General features: G+C 34.5%; 2 protein-coding genes across 2 annotated transcripts in view; both read right to left on the minus strand.

Annotated features, from left to right (window-relative positions):
• Positions 1–5213, minus strand: part of CMYA5 (cardiomyopathy associated 5) — a gene marked incomplete at both ends in the record, with an annotated part of 83163 nt that extends 77950 nt beyond the window's left edge. The window contains one exon of the mRNA XM_084233864.1: positions 5065–5213. Coding sequence (XP_084089990.1) covers positions 5065–5213 — 149 coding nt within the window. The remainder of the gene's footprint in view (positions 1–5064) is intronic.
• A 3627-nt stretch (positions 5214–8840) lies between these two features.
• The window catches only part of TENT2 (terminal nucleotidyltransferase 2), a gene marked incomplete at its 5' end in the record, with an annotated part of 33785 nt that continues 16748 nt past the window's right edge, over positions 8841–25877 (minus strand). Inside the window, 5 exon segments of the mRNA XM_084233404.1 lie at positions 8841–8923; positions 10363–10442; positions 12731–12822; positions 16076–16212; positions 22365–22408. Coding sequence (XP_084089530.1) covers positions 8849–8923; positions 10363–10442; positions 12731–12822; positions 16076–16212; positions 22365–22408 — 428 coding nt within the window. The 3' untranslated portion in view covers positions 8841–8848.

The following is a 25877-nucleotide window of genomic DNA, read 5'->3' on the forward strand; positions in this document are numbered from 1 at the left end:
TGGGCAGTTCTGTGGATTCCAATGAAGGTAATGGATTTCTAACTAATATCTATTGGATATGGTAGCCTCCAGCACTTGAAATATAGATAGGCAGGGTGAGTTGTATAGCATATCAAATTTCAAAGAGTATATAAAAAAGTATAATATTTCATTGATAGTTTTAAATTGATTACATATTGAAATAATACTTTGGATATTGAGCTAAATGAAAAATATTACAAAAATTAATTTCACCTGTCTCTGTGTACTTTTTAAAAATGTGACTATTAGAAAATTTAAAATTATGTACGTGGTTCACATTATATTTTTATTGGATAATGATAGATTAGGCCAAAAATTATTGATTCAGGTACAAGGCATGACCTGTGTCTTATACCTGATCCTCTATGTTTTCTTGGTAGAAAAGGTAACTTGGTTATATTGTTTGAATTGAGTCAAGGTATTCATTTAGGCCTAGGCTCAGAATAGACTCTCCAGGGACTATAAGATAGATTCTGCTTTTGCAAATTCTATCAGCTAATATGTCCAATATTTTAGTAGGTTTGCTGTTTTGAAGAAAAACAATTTCCAGCTCTTGCTAGCTATATTTCAAAGTCTTACCAAGGGCATGTACTACCCATGCAACCAACATTTAAATAGCTCTTCAATTGCTTGCTCCAAGGGCCTCCTCCCTCGGTGCTGGCATACATAGCTGTCACTCCTTTAATCCCCAACTCTTTCCACTGACCTCAAAAGAGGGTAAGCTCAAATAACACACTTGTCACAACACCTAGGTAAGCACAGCAGTGGGAGATATCATATAAATAGATATATGGAAACAGAGTGCTCTGTACTGATAATGAAAACCATCTACAAACTCCCTTTGCCTTCTAAAAGGTTTGTTTCCTATGATGTAAAATGTAAATGTCACTAACAATTTTAATTCTATCAGTTTAGACAGACTTATTTATATAGACACTGCAAAACTGCAACTGGAAGTAATTTTTAAGTTTTGGGTACTGCTGCGCAAAAATCCTCTGTGCTTAAATAGAGTAATTAAAATTGAGCAACAGAAAATGATCCAAAACAAAAATAATGGAAATCTTCTGGGTGATCTGTGCAAAAGGTTATAAAATTTGGATTTCATTGGTCTACAGTTAGAAAAAAACAAAAGTAAAAAGTTCTATTTATCTATTTCCCTCCATATAGGAGACTGAGTTTGAAAAATTTAGCAGTGTATGGCAACATTAGGTGTTTAACAAATATTAACTGAATTAATATATAAATTTTTAGGTGCCTACTACTTAATGGAATACTGCAATTCCCATGTTTTCCTTATTTTACTTGTTTTAAACCCCAAGAGGTATGGTAGACAGAGCATGACTTCCTATTTTACTCAGAATACAATCTGACGACCCTAGCAAGGCCTGAAAGTCCTACATGATTTGCAGCCCAGTTATTGCTTAGATTCATGTCTGACCACTCTCCATATTTACTCTGCTCCAGCAACCTGACCACCTGCGTTCCTCAAACAAAACACGAACAGTCCTGTCTCAGTGCCCTTGTACCTAACCTTCCCTCTGGAATTCTCATTTGTTCAGTCTTTGCTCAAATGCCACTTCATCTAGGAAGCTTTCTTCAATACCTTATCCAAAAGAGCATACTCCTCTTGCGTTGTTTCCTTATCACGTACTGCCACCTGACATATAACCTATTTTTTCCCGCTATTTTATCTTCCTGAGCTGGAAAGTCACTTCCAGGAAGGCAGGAATTTTGTCTTGTTCTCTGTTATACACCTTGTGCCTGGAAAGTGTGTGGAACATAGTGGGAGTCAATAGACATTTATGAACTAACAAACATTAGACTGGAGTCCAGACACTTAGTTGTACTTCTAGGGCTAAAGTTATGTGATTTTGAATAAATGTCCCCTGACACTGAGTTTCTCTATTTGTAAAAGGATTGGGTGAAAGATGTTTCTCACACCTTTCTGGGTTCTACAATCCTGTAAGTTTTATAGAGCTGCCTTTCGCAGACAACTTGGCTGTGAAGTTTTAGCAACACAAAAATCTCTTTTTGATATTCACCCACTATAAGCCTTCTGGGTATTTCATTATGATAGGACACCCTACCCAGAGGGTCCCTGATGAAATCCTCCCCAATCCTGCCAGACAGAATGGATGCCAGAACTTCCTCTCTATTGTGAAGTGTTTTGTACAGCCTTTTCTTTCCTAAATCTCTTATATCATAGTTAGTGACATAATTGTGTTTTTCTGTCTCCACCAAAAATGTGAACACCTTAAAGATAGTAATGAATTCCTAGTAGTCTTTTTTTTTTAATCTCCAGTTTTTTGCATGATCCAGGGCAACTAGTAACACTGACATCATCACTCTCCCCTTATTGATGAGTAGTGGGGGGCAGAAAGTAAAGCTTGGAACAATTTTAACTCATGTTCATTTAGTTTAATCCTACAACAACTTTATGAATTCGGAATTATTAATACCATTTTACAGATAAGAAAATTGGGCTCAGGGATGACAAGAAATGTGCCCGTGATGGAAGGGCTAATAGGATTCACATTCAGCTTCTTCATGCCACATATCATATTCATTTCATTGAATGAAACATAAGAAAGTTCTCTGACCCAATATGAGTATTGACATGTATAACATTAAGTTTTCCTGCACTAGAAAAGTATTTTTACAATTAAAGGGTATTTTCCTGTGATTCAGAAAAGTGGCTATAGGTAACGCAAGGAAAGGGTCTCTCCTTAAAAGGGAGATGTCATAAGCCTAACATTGGCTTCAGGCTCACATCTTGGTTTTTACATTTATTTGCCCTTCATCCTCAGTAAATGACATAAAGTGCCAGTTTTCTTACTTGTAACTTCATAGTATTGCTTGAAGGGATTAAAATGAGAAAACATTTAAACACTTAGCGGGGAAACTGGCACAGAGTGACCAGGCCTTCATTAAATTGTAAAACTTTGGTAGAAGAGCCCAGCAGAAGGAATAAAGCAAAAGACATTGTTACCTCCCATTTTCTAGAGAATATCCCAAGTTTTAACATTAGTCTCACAACAAAGAACTTTCAGCCATATTTTAGTTTGGTTAATAAAAATACTTTGACGTAGAAGAAATTTGGGGACTCCCAAGTCCCCCCAAAAGTTCCTCTCTGCTGATCTCTCCCTAGGCATTATTTCCTTTCCCATTGCATCCACCCTGGTGTAACCCTTAGACATCCTCTTTCTCTCTGCTGCTGCCTCCCTGACAAGCCCTCTCCAAACCAACCTGATCTGCCTGTCAAACTAATTTTCCAATAGTCCAATAAATTCTGTCCAGAAGGTCCCTGAATCCTTATTACCCATGGCATCAAATCCAAAATAAATGGTTTTTAAGGCCTCCCCCTACCACCTACCTATCCCCTCAAGTTTCCCTCTACTCTATTCATTCTTACCCCGTGCCCTGTCCCTACCAGCTGTTACCAGAGCAGCCTGAATTTGACTGCAGATACATCAAATCTTTACCTGAAGTTCTGACCTCTGCCAAAGGGCAATGCAATCCCAAAGTGGGGCTTTGATTCATTGTCAGTTACTCACAGTTTAGTGTAAATGAATTTTCAGATTCTCTGGGGGATAATTTTGATTTAAGCAAGGATATGAGGCTTCCGGACACCATTAAGGGAAAGGGTCTTAAAAGCTAATATTGACAGATTTCTCCCTTTCCCAATATTGCCCAGGATTAACAGGTCCCTAGCCATTTCCCTCAGGTATGGTTGCGTCAGCTTTCTGTATGGTTCTGTCCAGGTACTCCAGGCAGCCACAGTTCTCTACACTCTCCTCAGACTTTCCACAGCATCCAGGATCTCTCCTCTTAGCCCCTCTTATTTTTTGGCATAAAACCTCACTCCCTATATATAAAGTTAGGAAAAAGCTTCCAAACTTTTTCCATTAAGTCTTAGAGGGCAGAGACTGTTCCTGCTTCACACTTGATAGTTGCTTAGTAAATATGCTCATGATTGCAGACTTATCTGACAGACATTTCACCCGAATCCATGTGGGTTATTTCAATGTCAGCTCTGTTGGCTTTGGCAAGCAGCATTTTTAAGTTTGGGTAAGATGGACATTCCAAAATGGTGCACATCCATCTGTCACCTACAAAGCCTCCCTACTGATATTAATAGATTTGGGAAGGGACATCATTGACAAAACAAAAAATACTAAAAGCAAAACAAAACAAAACAACAAAAAAAAAACACACACACACACACACAAAAAAAAAATCCCCAAAGCAAAAACATACTCAAAGAGAACAAGTTAAGTAGAAACATCCAAATAGACAGCTGATTCTTACTATTCTCATTTTAGGGTCTAGGAGAAGTGAGGAAGATTAAGCCAAGGGAGAGCCATGTTTTTATATAGTATTACCTATACATAGTGGCATCCACGACATCAAAACATTATTTGGGATCAGGAAAATAAAGCAGCAGAAATTTAAGCACAGGCGTTATTGGAAGTCCTGGTTTCTTTACACCAAAGAAATCACAGGCCTTTGTAGTAAGACACAGTATCTTACTGAGATATAGTAACCAGCCCGGTGTTAGGTGCTAGGCATCCAGGCGACCTCCAGCGTTTCAAGGTTCCAGTGGAAGCTTCTCTGCTTCCACCCGCACTCCCTACCCACTTCTCTTCCTGCTCAGGTTTCCTCAAGATTGTTCCTTTGGTGTGGGCCAAATGGAAGTTTCAGCGCATTTCTGTAGTCAGGTAGGACCCTAGGAAAACCCCCAGGAATAAACAAAAGCAGCCTTCACAAGGAGATGAGCTGGTGGAGGGAGTAGAGGAGGGCTGTGGGGGGCAGTACACTTATGGCTGCAGGCGGACCGGTCACTCCAGCTGACACTTTCCAGTTCTTCACTAAGGCAGCGTCCCTAGAGAGAAAGTGCTTAGCTTGAGGGAATGAACTCTAGCGCCTAAAAAGGAAGAGAAAGGAAAGAGCGCGGGGTTTCTCACAGAAGCACCTGCCCTCCAAGGCCGCACTTCCAGGCCCTCGGCGTTGCGTACTCAGAGTGGCCTGAGCGGGTCTCACTACCTGGCGTCCGGCTCCTCTTCCGACTCCGCGGCCGTCTCGTCATCCTCCCCCTCCGACTCCTCCTCGGTTTCCAGCCCCCGGGTCGCCTCCTCGTCCTCGTCGGAGCCGAGGAAGCTCTCCGCGGCGTGGTTGCTGTCGCTGCTCGCCATCGTGCTTCTCCCGGGCCAGAGCTGGAGCCGGAGCCGCCCGCGCCGCGCCTGGTGTTCTCCCTCTGACTGCGCTCGGGACGCGCCCGGCGCAGCTCGGCCCCGGCGGGGCGGCTCGGATTCCCGGCCCGGGGGGCGGGTGAGCCCCGAGACTTTAAATAGAAGGCGTCAAAAAGTTTCGCCACCGAGCTTCTCCAGCCCCGGCTGTTTCTCCTCTTCCCCGCCGTCTGCCAACTTCCCCGAGCCCTCCCCGCCCTTTTCTGGCAAAGTTTTGTTGGGCCTTTCGAACAACTGGCGATCGCCACCCTGAGGGGCGCAGGCTCTGGCTGCACAGGAGGGTTACAACCCCGCCTCTTTCCCCCAGAGTGGGTTTGGCAGACTTTATTTCTAGCCCAGCTACTAGATGGACTCTTTGTCCCAGCCAAATAATTATGTTTTACTGAGCAGAGGGCTTACTAATTCAGGCACTCTGCTACGGGTCTTATTTTTATTATATCCTGTGGTAGATTTAACTAAAACCACCCGTTTTACAGATGAGGAAATAACGGCTCAGAGGAGTCTAGGTCGCTTGCTCATGATCTTCATGGAGAACAAGAATAGAAAAAAAAAAAAAAACTGAAAAGGGTGTTCACCACAAGACCAGAAACCTGGCTCACACAAGGAGTTGGGGGTAGAAGAGATTAGCCTAGCCATTCACCCAGCAATGGAAACCAAGATCTTTAGGCACAGATCACACAGTTGCAGAAACTAGTATCCTTAGCAGGGGACGCCTAGAAATTACAAAGCTTAACATTCAAACCAGTATCCGCAGGCGCATCCAAAGGTAAAGATATGGAGATTGAGCCCCTTGTAGAATCTCTGGTCCCTTGAATTCTACATAGTTATTCAAAATTAGCAACCAACTGACAACTCACAAGGAGTGAGGCCCTCCCAAACAGAAGAGCATATCAGTGCAGTCTCTGCACTGGCTCGGGGCAGCAATCCCACTGCCCACTTGTGACTATGCAGGTGCCTCTTTTCACCAACTGTCTCCCTCTGCAGGGCAGCAGCCTTCCTGCTTGCCTGTGAGTTGTCAAGGGCCCCCCACCCCTGCAATATATATGCAGGCCTCTTTCAGTAGACCTGTTCCTTCTGGGGCAGCTCTTCCTGCTGCTTCTGTCTATACAAGTGTCTTTCACAGAGAAACTGGCCGGGAAACTTGCAGAGTGTGGTTGAAACAGAAGCACTGACCCCATGGAGCCTGCACTCCAAACCCAGACTCCAAAAACGACAACATATGGCCCCCAACGTGGGGTTTTTCATGTCAGCAGTGTGTTTCAGTCTGCTGCTCTGTTCCCCTGTCTCTGGTGAATCCTCCCACCCCTGCACCTCTGGCCTACCCCAGTTCTTGTATGCATAAATAAATCTTTAAAAAAAATAAAGTTAGTGACTTATCTGCACAGATACTAGTTCAAACCATACAAAATTTAGAATTGCAATATAGATTGCACATTTTTAACACTCTAATACTACCTTCTTGAGTAACAACACATGTAAATGTATAGAAATGGTCAGATAAACAAAGTAGAACTATAAAACAATGTGTTATTCGCACAATAAGTAATTCATATTGAAAATAATTGAAGTGTAAGTTTTTTCATATTAATAGCCCACTTAGGTGACACAGTTGGATGTCACAAAGTGCATAATATATGGCTTAAGACTACTGATTTAGTATTGGGTGTAAGTTTATTAACTTCTGATCTATTTTGTTTGAGCAAAACAGCTGAAAACAAGTAGCAGTAAGATAGGTAAGGTTACTGAAAGCAACAAAAACAGTGGCAGTGAAGGAATCCACACAATGACAAATTCTGGGGTTTCAGGAGGAAATGTCATATTGTACAGGTACAACACCTTACATATTTTACCCATCCCTGAGAGCTAGACATTATTAAAGTATCATTACAGGCTACTATCCCTATTACTTATGATTACTTAGCACCATCACTAGAATATTATACTTGATACATTCAGATAAAGATAATTTATACAATGTATAACACTTTTTTTTTAAAATTTCAAAAATATAAAAAGCTTAATAGCTTTCAGTAATTTGAAAGTTCATCTATGTGGAAGATTTATTCCTGGTAATACCACAGAAATCGGCTTTACCAACAATGAGTTGATTCCAAGATTCTCTGTAGAATCTAAATAATCAAGCATGAATAGATTTGGTTCAGTTCTAAATAATAGTTTTCACACAAAAAAAATACATCACCAATTCCATATATAAACTTTATTCATTTTGACATCATACAAAAATTTAAACTTAAAGAAGAAAATGAAAATATGCACCTTTTACATGTCAAAGAAAAGCAAAATCTTAGCATTTGGATTGGTCTGCAAAATAACCAAATACATTAGAGGTACAAACTGTGCTACAGCAGGTCTAAAAGAATTTGTACATAGTCCTTTTGAAAAAGTTAAAACAGTTTTCAGGTAACTTTTTATAGTTAAATGTACAAGCATTGGCCAATTTACAATTATTTACATAAACCCAAAAAAAAAAAAACCTAGTTTTTTTTTTTAAGCAGCCACCACTATGTCTTCATGTGGAAAAGAAATACTAAAAAAGGATACCTTTATAAACATTAAGTTTTTATTTATATAATAATTCTGTTATGTCTTTTCTAAAACATATCCTAGTGGCTTACTGCCTAAAAATTCCAGTTTAGATTAAATCCTATAATTGTACACACACAAAAAAATCTAACCCTAGCAATAGGATATAATCTTAACTTTGATCTTTCAGTTTCTGTTGCTTCGTGTCATAGGGAAAGTAAAAGCCAGAAAACAAAACATAAAGCAAAAGTGCACATTGCACTAAACTATCATAAAGCACAGGGAACTTAATATTTTCAAAATGTCTACACTGAACTGATTCTTTAAAATAATTCACTAACTGCTGTATCATACAGTTAGTGCTCATATTACTACAGTGCAAAATATAGTTGTTTCAACACAAATTGAAAGCAATCTTGAGTATATCAAAAGCATATGAGGTACAAATGAAATGCTAGTATAGATATACCCAAAGCTTCTGTCTATCCTGGTGAGTCAAGTGTAGATTTAAGGCATCTGTTCAGTATTTCATGCCTCTGCAGTGATTTCACTGAAATAAAAGACTTTATTTTGCTTCAAGTAACTGAATAACTGACTTAAATCTTCACTTTACTAGAACAGACTCAGGCAAAAACTTATTCACTGTGGGTTTTATTTACGTATAGATGAATCAGACTCTTTCCAAAATTCCAGAGTTCTTCATAGCATGTAGTACAATTAATTGAAGTTATATCAAAACCTTTTATTTGTTCAGTTAATTCCCCCAAAAATATTTCATCTGATCTCCTGAAAATTCATGCCATAATATTACTGGTCATCAATGTAAACATTTTCAAAAATACATCTTTAAATCAAAGTGTTTTATTAGGAAATGTCATAATAAAATATGCAATCTTTATATAAGTATGTCTATTTAAAAATAAAACATGAAAACAAGAAGAGCAATTAAAAAGAAACCATGATGGAGGTAAACAAAATGTATTCTGATGTTACTATTCTTTATTTCTCAGAAAATTTTATTAAGAAATAGAGGCCAGTTATCTTTTCAGGACAGCAGTTCTTAAAGGTAGTATACTGTTCAAATCTCTTTTGTTTTTCAATCTGTGCCATGACTGGGAGAGAAAGAAAAATCATTCTTAAAACCTAAGATATCTATGCAAGAAAAGACTGAAAGCACACTACACATGGTCAATAGTGATTTTCACTACGTGGTAAAATTTTAAGTGATTTTTTTCTTGTTTTCTCCCAAGTTCTACATAAAGTACAAGTATTTCTGTCATCATAAAATAAAATGTTATTTAAAAATACTATGCCTATGTGGTTCCAATTTATTAACAAACAAAGAAGTGGGACTATAGGTGATCATTACTAGATTTTGCAATTAAAAATAGTATGTATATTACCATGTAGTATGTAGTAACCGTATGTAGGGAGTAATCTATAATCAAGCAGTGTAGGTATTCCTCTAGAAAAGACTAAATAGAATTTATGAGAATAAAAGAAATAAGTTCTTGTTCACAAGATAAAAATTTGGCACACTAAGTGGTGACTCCAGATCTTGGTAATATGTTTTCATTTCAGCTGTCCAGTTGATGAAAAACACTGGTTTTACACTAAACAATCCTAAGCGGAAGCTCACCCATCAATAAGAACACAGCAAGATAGCAATGCAACTTTTGAGTTCTCAATTTGATCTAATAGACACAAATTTTCCCTCGAGTATTTGTTTTGCCCTACAGAATTGCTTTCATTTAAAAGTTTCTATTCTAACTAACTGAGAGGGTGTAATCTAAAGGACAGCTTATAATATGATATATTTATATTTTTAATCATCGCTAAAATAAAAGTCCACTTGTATATGTAGGTTATGAAAAAGTATGTCTCTAAAATGATCTTCACAGTTCTCTGATCTTTTTTTTCTATGAAACATTCTCCTATGTATGTCTCATAGTATATATTTCTATCAACACATTTATACACTGTAATATGAAGTTCTTTGAAGACAGGAACCATATCTAGCAAAATGACTGATGAATAAACTCATAAAAGGGACTAGAGAGTCAGGAATAAATTACATTATATATACATATATTTGTGCATATGACTTTAGTTTATATACATTAACTGTGTGTATGCAAACATACACACATACTTTTTTAACTCTTCTGAGTATAAACAAATAAGGTAGTGCTCCAGTTCCTTGCTACAGTGGCATATACAGAAAAAAAATACATGGAATAAGTTATCGATTTTCTTAGGCTATAATAAATTCCTCAATATTTTATGGAGGAAAGGGAGTCCATTATTTTATTCACTCACTGTGGGACTTTAATAAACTCAAAAAATTTTATTTTCATAAAAGTAAGATCATGTGAATTAAAATAGGCAGAAGTATATCTAAATTGAAGTAATAAATTTCCTGCTATGCCATACCAATGGCTTCACAATACAGGAACTAGGGCTATTCTGGGATAGTACATATAATTTTTCTCATTTTCAAAACACACTAGTTCACTAATATTTCTAGAGTTAATCTGATGTATTGTTTTACCTTTAAAAATTGATCCTTGATCATGTCAAATTTCTGCTTTTCATGCACAGCTCTGGCTGTATTTGTTCCATCAAAAGGTTCTGCAACAACAAATGCATGCATTAACTATTAAAAAGTGAAAACTTCAGTTGTTATTTAGTTGAACTTAAATGACAGTGCCAATATTGAACCGTTTCTGCCCTACAAAATAGCAATGTCATATGGTTCAGCCTATTATTTATTAGATTGATGCATATAGAAGAGTTTCATATAGCTATGAGCTATCTAATAAAAGTAGATAAAATTCAAGTGAGAGGATAACTAGATAGGAACCATCAGCATCAGCATGTTTAATCTAAATTTTAAAAGTGGGCAAAATTTTGAAGAAGTACAGAGGTCAAGAACTTACTCTTAAGGGAATAAAAATAAGATAAAACTGTTATCAAAAAGAACAAAGCATTATATCAGTAAGAGTAGTCAATGTCAAATATCATAGAAAGGAAATTTTAAATTTCATTTTAATTTTAAAAAATACTGATTTATCCACTGATTAGTTAATACCATTGAAAGCAGAGGTTTAATACTGGTGCGGATAGAAGATAATGCCGTTATAGCACAAATGAATGGTTTTAGAAAAAGAAACAGTAAGAACAAGTAACCTGAATAAGAAATTTGTCAGTGAAAGTAGAGAAAAATAACAAGCAGAGAAGCACAGACGAAAACAAAGTATTTTTATTTGTGACTCCAAAATATCTACCTTTCCCCTCAGTTACCTTTTTTCCACAAAATAAGAAAGAAGTCATCTAGAGAGTCATATAGAGTGTCAGTTAAAAAGAAATGAGGACAAGGAAACTGAAAATGAAGTGTGAAAAGGAGGGTAACTGAAGGCATTAGCAATGAGTTGGGATAGCTGAAATAATGCTTCTTATTTTCAAAACACACTAATTCACTAATGTTTCTAGAGTTCATCTGATGTATTGATAAGTAAAAAATAATCAGAGTTTGAGAATTTTGGCAGTGGAAAAAGTACTCAGAAGAGCCACTGGGATCAAATCAAAAGTAATTTTTAAGGAATAGAAAACCTTAAGTGCCCATTAAGAGAGGGACTAGAGAGAAAAAAAATTAAGTAGCCAGAGAAAGGAAAGGTTAACAGGGTAACAACCTGGAAAAAAATAGAAAATCTGGTCAAGAAATTAATTTTAGATTTGCCATATAATCTAAGCAGGGCCATAATTTAAAAAAGAAAAACTTTCTTTTTTTTCTTTCCACTTAAGCAAATTTTTTTTTTTTTAAGATTTATTTTTATTTATTTATACAAGCACTGGGTACAGTCAGAAGCACGGGAGGGTGAGAGAATTCACCAGAGCCAGAGCGGGGAGCAGAGCACGCAGAATGACCGAAGCACACTGCTGAGGGGAGCAGCGGGCGGCAGGAGAGGTCTGCGCGCCATGTGGGACCCTCCTCCTGTGGCTGGGGAGCAGCCGGGGATTGAATCGGCGCTGCAGAGGCTGCGGGCAGCTTCGCAACCCAGCGCTCAACCACTGCGCCACCGGGGAGGCCCAACTTAAGCAATTTTTAAAAGGAATGTTTTGCCACTTTTTTATAAAATAACACCATATGCCAAAGATTATATCACTCATGGTACTTTACAAAAGCCAGTGTTTAATATTCAAAAGAATACAAGTCACTAAAATAATAAACACCCACAGTGCAATTTAGTGAATGAAACACTAAAGTTACATATTCACAAATTCTTAAGATGTGTATATAACACATGATAAAAATATTCTAAAATTTGGTATTTTCCTACAACTGCAAAATCTCAACCCTTCATTATCTTTTACCTCAAGGTTTACAAAAGTCATCGACTTGGTACCAGTGAGAACAATTTCGCCTCTTGAAGTCAGTTTCCCAGCAACTCAAAGAAATATTCAACCACATGTAAATTAATTTTACAGAAAAAAAAAAAAAAAGCTTGAGAATCTGACTTTTAAATTAAAACCAATTTCTATATATAAAAATTTAGCTTGCACTGGATATCAATATTTTAAGTATAAAAGGCTCGTTTTATTTAAACATAAAATTACCACATGAAAATTACATTTTCTTCCACCTGTAAAATTAAGTATTAATCAACTACAAGCATGAGAGAGACTGCTCAAATCCTACGAAGCTGGAAAGACTAAATGCCTACATTTATGTTTATTATTTCTCAAGACTAAAGAATTTTAAATGATCTTAAAATTAAAATTTTATAGCTAAAAAAACTTGTAAATCACTTTAGAACATAAATGTATTACTTCTAATTGAAGCAGCTGAAATTATTCAAGTAATTCTCTCAGTACCATGATGGTAACTGTAAGGCTAGAGAATAGTTAGAGAAAGCTACCTTCTACACAGATGTATTTATTTCTCCATTCAATACCATCAGGCCTGGGAATGGCTTTGGCTTCACGAACTGAAATCATTTGACTATTCCAGCTATAAGAAAAAAAAAAAAAATTTTTAACTATTTTCATGATTTTTCTTTTATTTTTATTTTATCAATAGCAAGGCCTATTTTCATTTTCTCATAGCATACTGAAACTTGTCTGAATCCTCAGCACCACAATACCTTCCCTTTTTTTAAAAAAGATTTATTTATTTATTCATACAAGCACTGGGTATAGTCAGAGGCACGGGAGGGTGAGAGAATTCACCAGAGCCGGGATCAGAACAGGCAGACCGACGAAAACACACTGCTGAGGGGAGCAGCGGGCGCGGCATATGAGGTCTGCTGCACCATGTGGGACCCTCACCGGTGGCCAGGGACCAAACTGGGGACCAAACTGGCGCTGCAGAGGCTGCTGGCAGCCTCAGAAGCCTCGCAGCCCAGCGCTCAACCGCTGTGCCACCAGGGGAGGACCACCAAAATCCCTTTTTCTATAGTTTTTTCCACAGCATTTCCATTCTAACAATTTGATTATTATGTTACTGTTTATTTATATTTTTAAAGATTTATTTATTTATGCATACAAGAACTGGGTACAGGCCAGAGGTGTGGAGGGTGAGAGGATTCACCAGAGACAGAGCGGGGAGCAGAACTGGCAGACAGACCGAAGACAATGCTGAGGGGAGTAGTGGGCAAGGCAGGAGAGGTCTGCCACGCTATGTAGGTTTCTCCCTGGTCAGTAGGGAATCAAACCCGCGCTGCAGAGGCTGCAGACAACTTCACAGTGCAGTGCTCAACCAGCTGCACCACTGGGGAGGACCCAAGGTCTTACAAATTTTTAAATGGCCATTTAAAACTTCTGCAACACTCATACCACAAGTAACCCTTAATAAGCACTTTTCTTTTTCAAGCAAAGAGGATTTTTAGATTGAGTGTCTCAAAGTTCAGATGAAATCCTCACAACCATTTCTAACAGCTGCCATAATTATTTTGTACAGCACCTACTTAACTCCATTAACTATGTTTTTGGCTGTGTTCCCTACAGTCAAAATTCTGAAAATATGTAGCGTGAAACAATGTCCTTGACAAATGCACTATATGATCAAAGAGGAGGTGAAATGTCATCTACATCATGTATTAGTAGTGATAACAAATGCAGCTAAAAGTTCAAAACTTCTTTCCAAGCACCAGCACCCTAGCCAGTTTACAATTGGCACAGCAACCAAGTTTCTGTTAACACTGAATCAATACTCAAACTTGCATAGCTATCATCTTTTTCCGTGAAATAAAACAGAGGTGATTTTCAAGGTATAGGTATCTAAGATGTTCTAATCCTAAATGACATGTGGCAATAATGTAATTTTTCTAAAAATCCTCTTCCCTGTCTACAAACTATCCCTAATTAATACTTCACAACAGGAAGATGCCAATATAGTCTAACAAGAATGTGATATTGGAGTCATACTAAATTTTAATTTCAGTTCTCTCACTCTATAACTGAATCGCCATGGGCAAGTTTCAAATACACAAATTCCCTAAGCTTGACAGGGGGTTACTGTGAGGATTAAATGGGATAATAATGAGAATTGGATCTTCCTGGTGGCGAAAGGGGTTAAGTCTCAGCATTATGAAGCTATCAGCAGCCACTGAAGCACAAGTTCTATCACAGGCCAGGGAGCTAACCCACATGGCGCAGCTCACCCACTGCTCCCCTCAGCAGTGTATTTCAGTCAGTCCGCCTGTTTTGTTCCCCACTCTGTCTCTGGTGAATCCTTTCACCCCTACCACCACCTCCTTGCACCTCTGGCCTATACCTCAGCTCTTGTATGCATAAATAAAATAAATCTTTAAAAAAATAATAATGGGAATTACTCAAAATACTGCAGAACTCTCAGTAAACACCAATCATTAGCTTTTGCTATTGTAACATTTTAAAAATCCTAATTCTAGAATAATCTCTTTGTCTCTTATATTCATGTTTCATTTAGTCTTAAAATTTTTCCTCATATTCATATAAATGAATATCTTTCTTGCTTGGACATGCTCATTTTTGACCTGTTATTATAATTCATTCTTACTAATCTACTTTCTTCCAACACCTTTTTTCCTACTCCTTTTTCTTAACCTAATTCAGTAATGTTTGAGTTACTTAAGGATCTTTGAATCACGTCCATACTTTCAGTTTGTGCTTTAGTTATCTACAGTATTTTAAAGTATCAGGTACTGGGCGAGGTACTGGTGATGCAACTGTGAACAAAACAGGCACAAAGACTATGATACAAGTTTTATGTTGAGGAATATAAATAACACTTTCTCTTTATGCCCCATGTTTCAAAACATCTTATACAAGTCCGGTTTCTTTAGAGCTACTTCATCATAGCAAATAAGACAATATCAACACTGCAGTAAAGTATCATAGATAAGAGTGTAAATTTCCTTGTCAAAACTATCTGAAATACTCCCCTAGCTAACTGTGTTATCTTGATGCAAGTTTCTTCACCTCTCTATATCCCTCACTGGTAAAATGGGCACATCTTAACACTCTCTCTTATGGTTATTATGTAAAATGAATAAGAGAATACATATAATTTGCTTAGAATAGTTTTTCCCACCTAGAAATAGCAATTTATTACTACTGTTATTATTCTGTTCTACAAAACTCTTCAAAGTGTTATCCTATGATCACCATACCCTTCTCTTATAACTTTGGACAACTCCTGAGTCCCCTTTCTTTCTTCCTCCTTCATGTTTTTACAAATTTAATCAAAAGAGCTACAAATAACCCCTAACTCCACTTATCTAGACTAAGAATCCATATCTTCCAGTCATGCCCCATCTAATTATTCACTTAATGTTTACACATCACCCTCAGAAAGAAAAAAGGAGTAGGTTTTGATTATAGTATATCATACTAACACACATATATTCAAATATAAAAAATTAAGGAGATTTTCCCCTAAGTTTCTTAGCTGTGTTTTTTTACTACAAATTTTAAGTTCCTAGAAAATAGATGTTCCAAACTACACAGAACCTATATAGGACTAACACAAACATTTATTTAGGCCCTACTGAGGAAAGAGGCAGCTAAACATACAAAAAGATCACCAGGTTAATGGAACTATAATTTTTTATTAGCTAGGAATATGAAATCTATTTTATTGTTAATAATCATTAGAGACTAAATTTTATAAACTATGTATTTTCTGGACAAGTTTACAGCATTAAAATTGACACAGCTTCTCAGTGAATTTGTAGCATTCACTTACATATAAAAGAATAAACACAATTTGAAGGTTCACTTACTCAAATTCTGTAGCATAATATTTCAGAAAGCCCAGTAAGAGGTCTCCAAGATTTGATTCATTTTTTGAGAGGTAAGGAGGAACATTACATGGGGTTTGATGTACAAGGTGCAGCTGCACAGCGGGACTAAAAGATTCCTGTCGAAAAAAAAAAGAGGAGGGGAATGTAAAGCCATCTAAAACATACACTAAAAAACTTTATAAATACTGACCTAATCCTCTTTGCAGAACAAAGAATATTTTTAAGTTGGAAATTTGAAGATTTTCTTCCACTAAAGATTTTATCAGTGTTTGGGATAGGTTAAAAAAGTACCTGAAAAACTATGATACTCTAATCCTTGGTTAAGGTGTATGGAGCACTCTGTTATCCAAATGGATATATCAAGGTAGCAAAAAATTTTCTAACTCATTAAAAAAAAAACAAAAAAAACAAAAACCTTTCTGTACAGACCAAGATTTTATCTAATAATATAAATTTCTTTATAAATGTATTTAGTTCTTAATTTTTTTTTCCAAGGAGCATTTGCACTTTATCAAACACAGGTAAAAATTAATTTTTTTCTCAAAGGTCATAAAACTAATGTTAATACATGAATAGTATACTAATTTTAAGATTTTATAATTTTCATTTTATTTTTCTATTTTGTATCTCAGATGGAAGAGTAGATAGACATTCAACATGGATTGAACTTAGACAAAGAGGGCATTGAAAAGAAGATAGGAAGCATACCAATATTTAGTAAATTTTTACCACAATATTCATAAAACAGCATTTGCTTGCAATTCAGGCCCAAAGAAAGATATTTATTTGAAAGAATATTAATGGGTATTAGTATTTTTTTTGACTAACAACCTATCAACAATTTTGCCTATATGCCATTCATTTTCATATCTGATCTTTTCTATATTAGGAACAAATTCTGGTTCTGAAATATACGAAATGTAACTACAGATTCTCAAGTAATATATATCCATATGTTAGTAAACAACCTTTCTATGGTAGTTTGCAGTGTCCTCAAGAAGGGTTTTCTATATCCCTTTTGCCATAAGAGTAGAAACAGTTTTTTTTTAAAAGGTGATTGGTTAAGGAAGCAAAATATCAACTACACAAAAGGTTCCCTGGGTTTACAGATAGTAATTCAATTAGTAATGTCTAAACCCAACACTGAAAAAGAGTCTTCCCAAATAACTAAGAAATAGGCATTTATTTAATGGAAGATGTCAAAGATCATCAGTAAATACAAAAGAGGAAGAAAATAAGAAATATTCCCTCTCCTACTCCCTTCAAAACCATTAATAATTTTTAAATTCCAAGAAATAATTACCTTTTTCTCAGAAGGAAAATTCTACTCCAACCACAATCCATAAAGCTGGCACTCCTTGAGATTCTCCCTTAAATTTCTAACAGACTTAGCATTACATTTAAGCCTCAAGTAGAAATCTTAACTTCCTGTAAGACTGGAGGTGGAGGGAGAGATGCCTCAATTTATAATAAAGAGTAAAAGCAGAAGGAAGAGCAAGTATATTGCCTTTAATATCCTCTGTCCTTTATTTGTTAAGTGTAAAATTGGAGTTAGAGTAACATTATTTAAAATTGGATGTTTTAAATAATATTTTCTGGCAAATTAAACAAGAAGATTTAAGTTCAAATGACAAGAAAAAAAAAAAAGTGGGTCACTATTTAATAGCTTCTGCTCTGAAAACCTCTCACTAACCTTGATTTTTAGCAAGTGGCGTAATAAGCATTCAATTTATGAATTGATGCTAAAACCAACATCAGTTCTTATTTAAAGTTTAAAAACTGAACCTCCTTTGAAATATTTATTTTGTTCAATAAAGAAAAAGATTAGCAACTGTGACCCTAAATCTGAAGACTTGTGAGACCTGTTCCACTAAAATGCTAAATAACCTTGAATCAACAATTTGGCCAACTTTCTTAGCTCCGGTGTTCTTTTTCATGGTCATATACAAAAAGGGTCATCCATATATAATGAAGGAGACATAAGAAGCAATTCAAACAAAAAATATTAGGGTACAACTATAAGAAGCTTCAAGCAGATAAGAATTATTTAATCTTTAATGTTCATCTGTGGTAATCATTCACATTACAGAAAAATATTCTCTTATAAGAAAAATTTCTTCAAAGAATTTATCTTCTAGGGGAAGTCTCCCATTGCATTTATTTGTTTAAGAACAAAACATATCCTTCAGATAGAAAGGGGGTGGACAGACCTTAAACTACTAACATGTAAGAAAGCACATAAATAGCAATCCAAAAACTAAAAGGAGGGGGGGGGAAGAAGCCTTGTAATCACAACCTAGATCCATGAAAAAACAATTAAACTAATAAGCTAATATCTGTCTCTTAAAGCATTGGGGGGGGGGGATTATCAATACTTACTGCTGTGTGGTTTGTTTTTAATGTAAGGAAGATATCTTTATTTAACATTTCAAGGTTTTCTTATTTGTAACTTCTAATAACAGAACATGTGTTAACTCCCAAAAATATTTTTCAAATGATGTTTAAATGCTAGTACTTTTTAGGATACATATCTTTCATTTTTCTTCAATCAATGCCAAGTTAAGAAAAATGTAAATAGGCAGTTCCTTGAAAACCATCTTAAAAGTCTCATTGCTTTGCCCATAGAATTGCCTATCAAACTGGCAAAGACATTTTTTCCCAGATTTCATTTCTCTGACCTGCATATGCTTTCTTAATCGTCTAACAGATCACCAATAATCTGGTGATGTATGCTATAAAGATGATTATATTTCCTTTAAATTATAACCAATTTTAGTGATATTTTTAAAGTTTTGAAGTCAATATAAGTATTTGACATGAAGTATTAGTTCTATAATGAAATAGGTAAGAGCATGAACTTTGGAGTCATACTAGATTTGAAACCTTGCTCTTCTATTAGCTATATGAACTTACCCAAGTTACCTAGCTTTCCAAAGGTTCAGCTTCTTCATCTATGCAGAAAATAATATTACTCATAGGGTTGTTAAAAGGATTAAATATATATGTAAAGCATAACAGCAACAGTTTTATCTATTTATTTAGTACATGCCAGGCATCATTATAGCTGTACATTTATACAATAATGCAACTATTATTTTAAACTAATAATGATTTTTTAAATTTAAGTTTTGTCAACTTTAAAAAATTTTGTCATTTAAAAATTAACAAAATTTTTTAATTTGTTTACTAAAAAAACTTTTTAATAATAAATAAATCCTTCATAATATGTGCTTTAAGTTAAAATTTTAATATGTGCACTTATTTAAAACTGAAAAATTGCTATATGTATGTGTATATATGCAAAATTGAGTATTTTGCATATATACTATACAGAAGAACTCTATATTCTCAGAATTCTTTAGTTCATTACTACAAAAAAAGAGGGGTTTTTAAGTCTCTGTTTTGTTAACATGACTTCCTATTATATGAAGATATCATTAGAGAAGGAAACAAATATAAATTGTCCTGGTAAATCTATCTTACAATAAATCCAATACTATGCTTGCATATTGTTATTAAAAAAAACCCTTCATGAACTTAGTCTGAGTTTACATACTTAACATTCTCAACTTTTCATCTTTTTAACTCATAGTAAATATTCTGCCTTCTATCACATGTTGTCTTAAGTTAGTGAGAACTAAGTAGTAATCATCAATGCTATACTGTAATAAAGCTTTTGAATGTGGATATTTATAGTCTTTCTTTTCTTTCATAGTTCAATATTAAGAGTTAAAAGACAACAATTTTTTTTAAAGAAAATACGAAAGACTAAAAAGAGCATACTATATATTGAACATATTTTATTCCATTCTCAAATTCTCACTTTTTAAATTCTATTTTAACTAGAAAAGCTCAAAACTTAAAAGAAACTTGTTTCCTTGCAAAGTAACACAGGTTTTTTTTGTTACTATAAAATTTCAAGTCAGTCTCAAATTTATACAAGCAGAAATTTTGTCACATCTGCTGCTTTTCTTAAAAAGATATATCTGTATAGGAACAATCAGATATATACAAATAAAAATGTAGTAAACAACATAATTTGATGAGATGAAATGTTAGTGAATACCTCTATTATTTTGTCTTTCTGTCAAGTGGCAGAAAGTAATGGGAAAAGTTTCTGAATCCTAATTTGTATACAGAAAAATGTAACCTAGACTTAATTTCTTCATCTGTCAAAGAAGCATAATACCTTTCATGCTTGTTTGTTTAGAATTAAAGAAAATGCATAAAATTAAAGTCATTGACCTAAAATAGAAACTAAATAAATGACAGTCATTATTAGTCATAAGAGACAAGCTGATTTGTTTGTGCTATTAAATGGCTCAATGAAAAGAAGCCCTCTGGTGATGAGCTTACAAGTTTCATATAAAACAAAAGAACCCAATTCAGAGGGGTTAGAAAGTTCTTCTCCACATGTCATCTCATAGTAAAGAAAATGTGGTTTAAATATTTATGACAATGTAACCACATCAGAAAGCAAATTACGAGATCCTTAATTTTAACAGGGCTTGCTATCAGTAATTTTTAGGCCTTGAAGATGAGCTAATATTAGCCTATTACCCCACTGCAGGTACAGAAATAATATTAGCAAAACAAGGGTGGTGAGTGTAGAGTATAGGACATGCCAAAAAGTCAGGACTCTGCCATGAGGACAAGCTAAAAAGCTAGAAAACTGAAAATACAGATGTAAAAACTATCATATAGCAGAGTTTTAAGTGCTATTTCTGCAGAAGCAATATACAACAATATATTCTTCAAAGTCTACTTTTAACTAGTAGATCCTTCCTTTGTATGCTGAAAAAATACATGCAGCTCTTTCTACACCAAAATCTAGGTCTTAAACAAAAATAAAGTTGTGACAATAAAATGAAATAGTAAACACCCAGACATTATATTTGACCTTTCAATATGAGGTAAGGAATAAATACCTTATAGAGTTAAGAAAAACATTCAACAAAAGGCCCCAAAGTTCAAGTTATTTTTATTTCTATTCTTTCTGATGCATTCATTTCTTATGTTTAAAAAAGCATGCATATTTATCCCTGGCTACATTGGAAAGTTATTATAATATTTTTTCATAATAGTAGAAATTAATTTTTAGAGATATACATATTCCAAAAGGTTCTTGTTTAAAATTTTGTCTTCTTGTAGACAAACTGGAAAGTCCTCACTACAACAAAACTCTATTACAGTGAATGTCTTAGCATCCAGCACCTCTTATGTGTGCATTAATAACCATTGATGATCGAAACTAAGAACATCAGTTCTTATCAAAGATTAAATTATACTTAATTTAAGCTCCATGTCAAGCATATTTATTATATCTTGTGTGATATATAAAAATATGTGTTCTTTGAAATCAATCACTCAAGTTGGATGTTACATTTTCCTCTGTAATAAGACCATTTAGTAAGTTTAGAAAACAATTCTTACAGGTTTATGAAACAGATACAAATTATGTGGTTTCAAAAGGTAGGTTAAACATTCTAAACAAGAAATAAATAGATAAAACAAATCCAGGAACAAGGATGACAAGAAGGATGGAAGAAAACAGAAATGGTAGGACCCATAAAACAAGGAAACAGAGTTCTAGAAAAAAGAACACAAAAAACTGGAAAAAAAAATTATTCATATAGATTATGACTGTGTATGCTACCCAGGTTCCTCTAAACTCAAACTAAACTTTGTCTAGTAGGCACACTTCTTTTCTTGAATGTTTCCAATTAATTTCAGCAGATTTCTCAATATTATACACACTAAAGGATAGTCTACTAATTTACTTCTTTTGGTGTATTATTTGTAAAATTGAAGAAAAGATAAAAAAAAAATCCAATTGTTCAACTTAACTTTTTCCCCTTTCCAAGTATACATACATTGGGGCTGAAAAACTTCTGTGTCACTAACTAAAGAAATGTAATGAAACTATATTTTAAAATAACATGAAGACTGGAAAAGTCTAAATGGGCCTTAACCAAATAAGTATATTTAATTTCCATTATTGATAATCATGAGCATCATGCAAAAAATTCCACCATTAACGTAAATGACCAGGTTATATGCCAATAACCAAAAAATTATCATAGTCTTTTGAAAAGTGTATGAAACATTTTTAATATTCTAGGGGCCAAGGCCTGAGCCTACATAGAGAATGCTATCATATAATTAGAAGGTAATTACTGCTACTTTTATATTCACATTAATACTATATAAAATAGTTCCACATATACTTGTCAAAATATTTATTAAATAATTTATAAGAAACACTTACTGGGTAAATTTTTTGGATGGATGGAAGGATGGGTTCAGGTAGGGCTATAAAAAGAAAAAGTTTAAAGCTTCTGTGATTCACATAATTCATTTTACAAAGCAATTACTTGTCAGCTATACTCCAGGTATGATATCATTAAGGGTTTAAGCTAAAATTTCAACAGTTTTCATTTATTTTGTGAAATTAATTCAGATGCCTAAAAATTTAAATTCAAAATATATCTAAATTATTGACTTAAGATTTGATAACAAACTACATATTTCTATGTAAACCAATGTTCCTTTCATGGTTTTAGATTAATAAGCTGTCAATAAATGGACACATCATTCAGTCCAGCCGATCTCTCTCTCTCTCTCTCTCTCTCTCTCTCTCTCTCTCTCTCTCTCTCTCTCTCTCTCTCTCTCACACACACACACACACACACTAAGCAAGACAAGGATTGTTCTACAGATACCGAATTAACATTTTTAAGCTGGATGTAGCAATTAAAAAATTAATTTCAAAAGTACAGTTCCATGATACTTTATGAAAAAACAGTAGTTCTGTTACTTTCTTCTAATACAATAATACCAAGATTAAGATCATTCAGAAAACTGATCTATTGGGGGAAAAAAAGAAAAATATTCAACTTCATTAATCAATTTTTTAAAAGGCCTCCGTAAAGTTTAGAAATCTAAATCAGAAGATTTATACCAATCTGTTATAAAATAAATACAATTTCATACAAAGGAATCATTACCTTCCTGTTACATTTTTAAATTGTCATTCTTCACCCTTCAATAGCTTACCCAAATCAACCTCATTAAATGCATTAATAGAAATTTTACACCATTACAATGTAAATGGAGTGACACTGAAAGACAAAGGGCCTAACACTCACAATAAGAAACAACTAAATATAATGTTGTAAGTGTGGTATAAGATAGACACAATACTTTAAGATTGAAAAGCAAACATAGTGCCATATGACAAACTATTTAAGAATTGGAAAAATATATGTAGCTAAATGAACTCAATAACAGAAACTTTAATTCACTTTGTATACAAGATATTAATGTCAATTATAACTCAAGAAGAAAGGAATCTTTGATTCACTTTTAATTTGCTATTTAGCAAAAACTTCTAAATGACTCTGGAAAACATTAATGTACCTATAACCAACTATTAAGATAATTCACATGGATGGTCTCCAACTATAATTATAAATATCTGTATTTCTAGCAGATAACATAGCATAGAATCCTTTATTTAAATTTCTTTTCTGTATCATGCTTCATTTCCAAATTAAGAGTTGAAACAAAGGTCCATGACAGTCTGAAACATTCACAATGTATGACTGAGACTATTAGAGAAAAAACTTATTCAAACTTACCAGAATCAGTCTTAGGAAATATGGATACATATTTTTTCCCAGACATTCAAATGCTCAAAATTCTACAATATATACCCTACAAATAAACTCAAGCCCCAGTCAACTTTTATTCTAAATATCTCTACATTTACGTTAACATGTAATGATTTTCATGCAATTTTTGCAAATACATAAATTAGAGAACCTTACTAGAAATTAATTTAATTAAAAATTTGAATTACGTCCCACTGAACTCTCCCAATACATTAAAATAATTTTAAAAGGATGAAGGTTATAGAGAAGTAGAAAAAAATTTATCTCATTCTATAATCACGAAAGGAAAACAAATACTGAAACAAATACTCTAAGACCCAGGCCTACATCTTGCAACAAAGAGTGCCTAGGCCTAATCAATTTGAAAGGCATTAAGGTCTTAGGTATCATTCAGTAAGTCTTTCCTCTACAACTTTAAAGGTTGAAAAACAATAGTCAATAGAAAAGCAACTAGTGTATTGTGCCAGTTATTTACTAACACTATGCTGAAAGTAACTTCAAAGTTTTCAGTTGTTTCTCAAATGTTTATTTTATTCCAAAGCAACATACATACTAGGAGAATAAAGTTATAACATTTATTTTGACTTCACATTTTTGGACTTCAACCTTTAAATTTCCCCCTCAAAAGCAAAATAAAATAAAAGCTTATTATTGCAATATCTGATCAACAGAGAACACTTTGAGTATAGCTATCTATAAGATTTTACTCTGTAGTTCAGGTGAGATTTCTGGCCAGATCCCCACAAATTTACACACATAAACTTTCCATACTTGAGTCATCAAAAATTCAACTAGAAGAAAAGCAAATCAACAACACTAAGCAACGACTAATTTTACAAATTTAAGAATAACTTTAAAACACCTATAAGAGAGTTCTGCACCTGGTAACATGGTAAACATTTCATTATATTCATTCATGTTATTATTTCAACCAGTCAATACTTTTGCTTTTATTATTCACTCTTAATCTTAGTTTGTCATTAAAATCTTTTCTCAATGTGTTTTTCCACTAATGCTTTCATCAGTCACCTTTTCAAGCATATATATATATATACTCGATTACTGACTACTGCAATTCATTCTAGGAAATGCTTTAATCTTCAACCTTTGAAAATATAGAGAACCTGTTACATTTGTTCATGGCAGAAAAGGTACTGAAGCATTTAGGAAGTTATATGAAACTTAAGGGTCATCTAATTAAACTATTCATATTACAGGCAAGAGTATGGAGGCCAAAGAAGAATAACTTGGACTCAAATCATAAAATCTACTTTATTTTGGCAGAGCTTTAAATGCTCAATCCACCTGTTGGTTCCTGTTTGACAAGAAAAGTATTTTTTCAATCTTTAGTTTCTTCTAGAGAGAAATAGCTTCAAGTTGCCAAAGTACAGAATTTCACAATAGTGCTGGGTAGCTGAAGTCCTTTAGCAAAGACCTAGAGATGGTTGATGATATTGCCACTATTAGAAACTACCTCATTAAGCATGGTCAATTGTTAATATGTCAAACAAAATATAAATAAAAAATTTTGATATGATTTCATTACACTGGTAAAAACATTAATGATGAAATTTTCAACATGCTTGCAAAACCACTTTGGGGCATATGGCATTAAAATGCAATTTTCTAAAGACGGTAATCAAATTAAAATTTCTTTTTTTTTTTTTAAAGATTTATTTTTATTTATTTATACATGCACTGGGTACAGTCAGAAGCGCGGGAGGGTGAGAGAATTCACCAGAGCCAGAGCGGGGAGCAGAGCAGGCAGAAGGACCAAAGTACACTGCTGAGGGGAGCAGCGGGTGGCAGGAGAGGTCTGCGCGCCATGTGGGACCCTCCTCTGGTGGCCGGGGAGCAGCCGGGGATGGAACCGGCGCTGCAGAGGCTGCGGGCAGCTTCGCAACCCAGCGCTCAACCGCTGTGCCACAGGGGAGGCCCTAAAATTTCTAATGTAATCATAAGGACGAAGGGATATATTTGTTGTGTTAAATGTTTTAGTCAAATCAAATTTTTAAATCATAACTAAAACTAAAAAACCGAAAAGACACTAAACAGTAACACATATTTGTCATATTATTTCTATTTTATAAGAAATATTTTAAATCTAT

The sequence above is a fragment of the Talpa europaea genome (assembly GCF_964194135.1).
Source record: "Talpa europaea genome assembly, chromosome: 5".
In the NCBI taxonomy this organism is placed as follows: domain Eukaryota; kingdom Metazoa; phylum Chordata; class Mammalia; order Eulipotyphla; family Talpidae; genus Talpa; species Talpa europaea.